Source organism: Hyaena hyaena, unplaced genomic scaffold (genome assembly GCF_003009895.1).
Source record: "Hyaena hyaena isolate Hyena2069 unplaced genomic scaffold, ASM300989v1 scaffold_156, whole genome shotgun sequence".
In the NCBI taxonomy this organism is placed as follows: domain Eukaryota; kingdom Metazoa; phylum Chordata; class Mammalia; order Carnivora; family Hyaenidae; genus Hyaena; species Hyaena hyaena.
The window spans coordinates 832,789-836,760 of NW_024080788.1; the positions used below are offsets into that span (position 1 = coordinate 832,789).

General features: G+C 37.3%; 1 protein-coding gene across 1 annotated transcript; it reads left to right on the forward strand.

The window, feature by feature from the left end:
* Window positions 1–2,384: 2,384 nt before the first annotated feature.
* On the forward strand, window positions 2,385–2,747 carry BEX4 (brain expressed X-linked 4). Its single transcript, XM_039239395.1, is given in 1 exon segment — window positions 2,385–2,747. A coding segment is annotated over 1 exon segment (363 nt).
* Window positions 2,748–3,972: the final 1,225 nt, after the last annotated feature.

Genomic DNA, 3,972 nt, shown 5'->3' on the forward strand with positions numbered 1-3,972 from the left:
GGTGAGAATGCAATCTGGCACACCACTCTGGAAAACAGTATGGAGATTCCTCAAAAAATTGAAAAAAGAACTACCCTATGAGCCAGCAACTGCACTACTAGGTATTTATTGAAGGGATACAGGTGCACTGTTTTGAAGGGGCACATGGACCCCAATGTTTATAGCAGTGCTATCAACAATAATCAGTGTATGGAAAGAGCCCAAATGTCCACTGGTGGATGAATGAACGATGAAGATGTGCTATGTATATATGCAATGGAGTATTAGTTGGCAATCAAAAATGAAATCTTGCTATTTGCAACCACATGTATGGAACTAAAGGGTATTCTGTTAAGTGAAAATAGTCAGAGTAAGACAAATATCATATGACTTCACTCATATAAGGAATTTAAGATATAAAACAGATGAACATAAGGGAAAGGAAGCAAAATAATATGAAAACAAGGAGGGGAAAACATATGAGACTCTTAAATAAAGAGAACAAACAGAGGGTTGCTGGAGGAGTTGTAGGAGAGGGGATGGGCTAAATGGGCAAGGGGCATCAAGGAAGACACTTGTTGGGATGAGCACTGGGCATTTTACATAGGGGATGAATCACTGGAATCTACTCCTGAAATCATTGATGCGCTATATGCTAACTAAGCTGTATGTAAATTAAAAAATAAATTAATGAGTTAAAAAAATAAAGCTGAGGTTAAAATTGAATATATTTTTAAAGGCAAAAAAATATGTTGTCTTCCTATTGACTTGATAGGAATCTATTCATATCAGTTAGACTGGATAAATCTGAAATGAATATAAAAGGATTAATTGAAAAGTAAAGTTTTTGAATTTATTGAAGGTTGAAAATATTTAAGTGCATACTTGAGTGAGATGTTAGAATATCATATACCCCATTTGAGGAACCAATTATAAGGAGGATGCATGATCAGATCCAATTAGTTCTACAGTAAAACTGTGTAATTGCAGTTTTTACTCATTTTGATTGATTAGAAGGAGATTAACAAGATTACAAATCATGAAACAGAAGAGAGAAATTACATTACCTCTAAACATTTTTAAACAAATTAGATCCCCCCCAAAAAGCATCCCAATTATAAATTACTAACTCTAACTAGGGAGGAAAACCCATCAAACTAAAATATAACCTGTATCTAAACATTAAACTTTTATAATTCAGCTAGGGGTAGACTTGCCATACAAATGATTATGACTTGCTTTCCATCTCCTCACAAGGAAAAGCAAGAGTGTTCTCAAGTGCATGGAGAGGGGAAAGAATAATTCCAAGCACCCAGCATAAGATCTTGTTCACAGCTATGCAACAAATATCTGCGGATTGGTTGGTTAAAAACCATGCAAATTGGAGGATATACTTCATAGAAGTAACCTGACCTGCTGGCATATGGTCTAGGAAGAATCAGAACTAGACTTTCTTTATCGAAACAAAACCAAATAACCAGACCAGAGGAAACTGGTAAGTTTGGGTAGCCCAAAGGGACTCTCAGGAATCTCAGTATCTCTCTGCATAATGTCCTCTGTGTTATTATGCTTGATGAGGTGCCCTTTATCTAGAGTCTCTTAAGTGGCTATCTTCATGAGATTTGGGTTCAAGATGAATCACTTAGGAGGCACGTGACTTTAAAAAGTTAACCTTTCAGGGTTCCTGGATTTCTTAGTCAGTTAAGCATCTGGCTCTTGATTTCAGTCCAGATCATGGTCCCATGGTTTGGACCTTCACACTGGGGTCTGTGCTGACAGTGTGAAGCCTGCTTGGGATTCTTTCTCTCTCCTTCTCTCTCTGTGTCTCCCTTACGTGTGTGCATTTTCTCTCTCTCTCAATAAATAAACTTAAAGAAAACTTTAAAAATAAAAGTTGACCTCTCTGAGATTTAAATTCCTAAAGTGTAACAATGAAAATAGGAATTCAAACACCAAATACAGTTTTGATGTTTAAAACAGCAACTTACATAAAGCCTCTTTCATATTATAAAACCTTCATACAATGTAAATTACTATCCCATGTATAAAATAATTATTAATATCTTGTAAATGCTGTCATAATATCTATCTCTTCTAGACACATTTTCAGAATTTCTAGTACTAGTATTTGAGAGTATTCCAATTGGGTTACTATATTATCTATTTTATGCCAAATGTTAAACTTCTGCATTTTAATTAAAATCCCTTGTCCAGACCAGGCCATTGCTTGCCGCATTGCTCCCTTCTCAGTACCTGCTTCGGGTGGCCCTGAGGGCATATGAGCCAGGGGTGGGCCCAAACAGTAGGAGGTGGAGGGGAACCAAGTGTGAGCATCTAAGTCTTAGCACCACACTGGTGGTTAGAATTGGGAGAAGGAGGAGACTGCAAAGATAGGCCCAGGAGTAATGACATCCAAAGAGAAACGAATGGTGAAAAATGTCAACATGGAAAATGCCCAACAGGAAAGTGAAGGAGGAGAACAGGGCCCCATGCAGAATAGAGAGGAATCATGCAGTTTGGGAGGGTGTGAAGGCCAGAATCCTGGAGGAAATATCAAGCTGGGGCGAGTGAAATGATTTGTCCCTAATTTTTGATGGGCCATACAAGACAGGCATATGGATCACAATGAAGTGGGAGATGTTGTGGAAAAGTTCCTAGGACAGATGATGTAAATCAGGAGAAAGACTAAGGAGCAGCAAATGAGGCATCATAAGTACTTCCAAACTCCTGAACCTGATAATTATTATGACTTTTACCTTATACCTTGAATGCTAAGGTTTCCCTGAAGTTAATAATGTGGCCTATATTCTATGAGCTTCTAGTTTTATGATTTACTTTTTACATAAATCTTTTGGTGTTTCCACTTAACAGTTTGTAATTATTTTCTGTCCATAGGGCAATTTCACCCAGTCTTAGGAAAAACTATTGTTTTCATATAGTGAGAAGATGTTAAGAAGGCAGATTAAACTCAAAAGGGTATCATCTTTGTAGCTATTACATTGGGAGTTAATAAAAACAAACAAAAAACCCAAAAAGTTTCAGGAAATATTCTTACAGTACTTTACATTATTCAAAAATTATTAGCTACTTCAGCAGCCATTCATGCCATAGATGAAGAACTGAAGTTCTGACGCATGTCTTCACTAAGTCACCTTTGTTTTATCTGTTAACTTAAATGAAAATTAAGTTCATCAATTGCAATCATAGGTTGGCTAAGAATATTGGGGTCCAGTGGGGGAGGGGCAAGATGGTGGAGAAGTAAGGAGCTCCGTACTTGCACTCGCACCCATACATCACACAGAAAAGATCTGAAGCCATAGGAAACCTTACAAAACCTGAGAGACTGAGAGAAAAAGGACCCAGAATCCACTGAGAAAGCCTTCTAACGGCTACCTCAAGAAACAAGCCAGAGTACACAAGGTGGAGAGTCCCAAATATCACTACGAATAGGAAAATAAAATAATCAAGGTCCCAACAAGAGAGACCAAGAGATACCACTCAAAAAACACTCTCTGAAAGGATAGGCCCTAGAAACTCAAAGAGTCTTCTTGGATATAGCAGCGCTCATAGATACAGAGAGCATAACAGGTCTTTAAAACCAACAAGAGCCGGAAAGCTAACTAAAATGACAAAACGAAAGAGCTCTCCTCCAAAGAAACTCCAAGAAGAAATGACAGCTAGTGAACTGCTCAAAACAGATATCGGCAGCATAACTAACAAGATTTTAGAATAATAATGGTAAAATTAATAGCTGGACTTGAAAAAAACATAGCGGACATCAAAGAAACTAAGGCTACAGACAGAATGGAAAATAAAAATAGGCATGAAGAATTAAAAAATGCGATAAATGAGATAGATAATAAATTAGAGGCCTCCAATGCACGGATTGAAGAGGCAGAAAGGAGAATAAGTGATCTAGAAGACACCATTATAGAAAAACAAGAAGCTGACAAAAAAAGAGACAAACTGATCCAGGAACAGGAAAGAAGAATT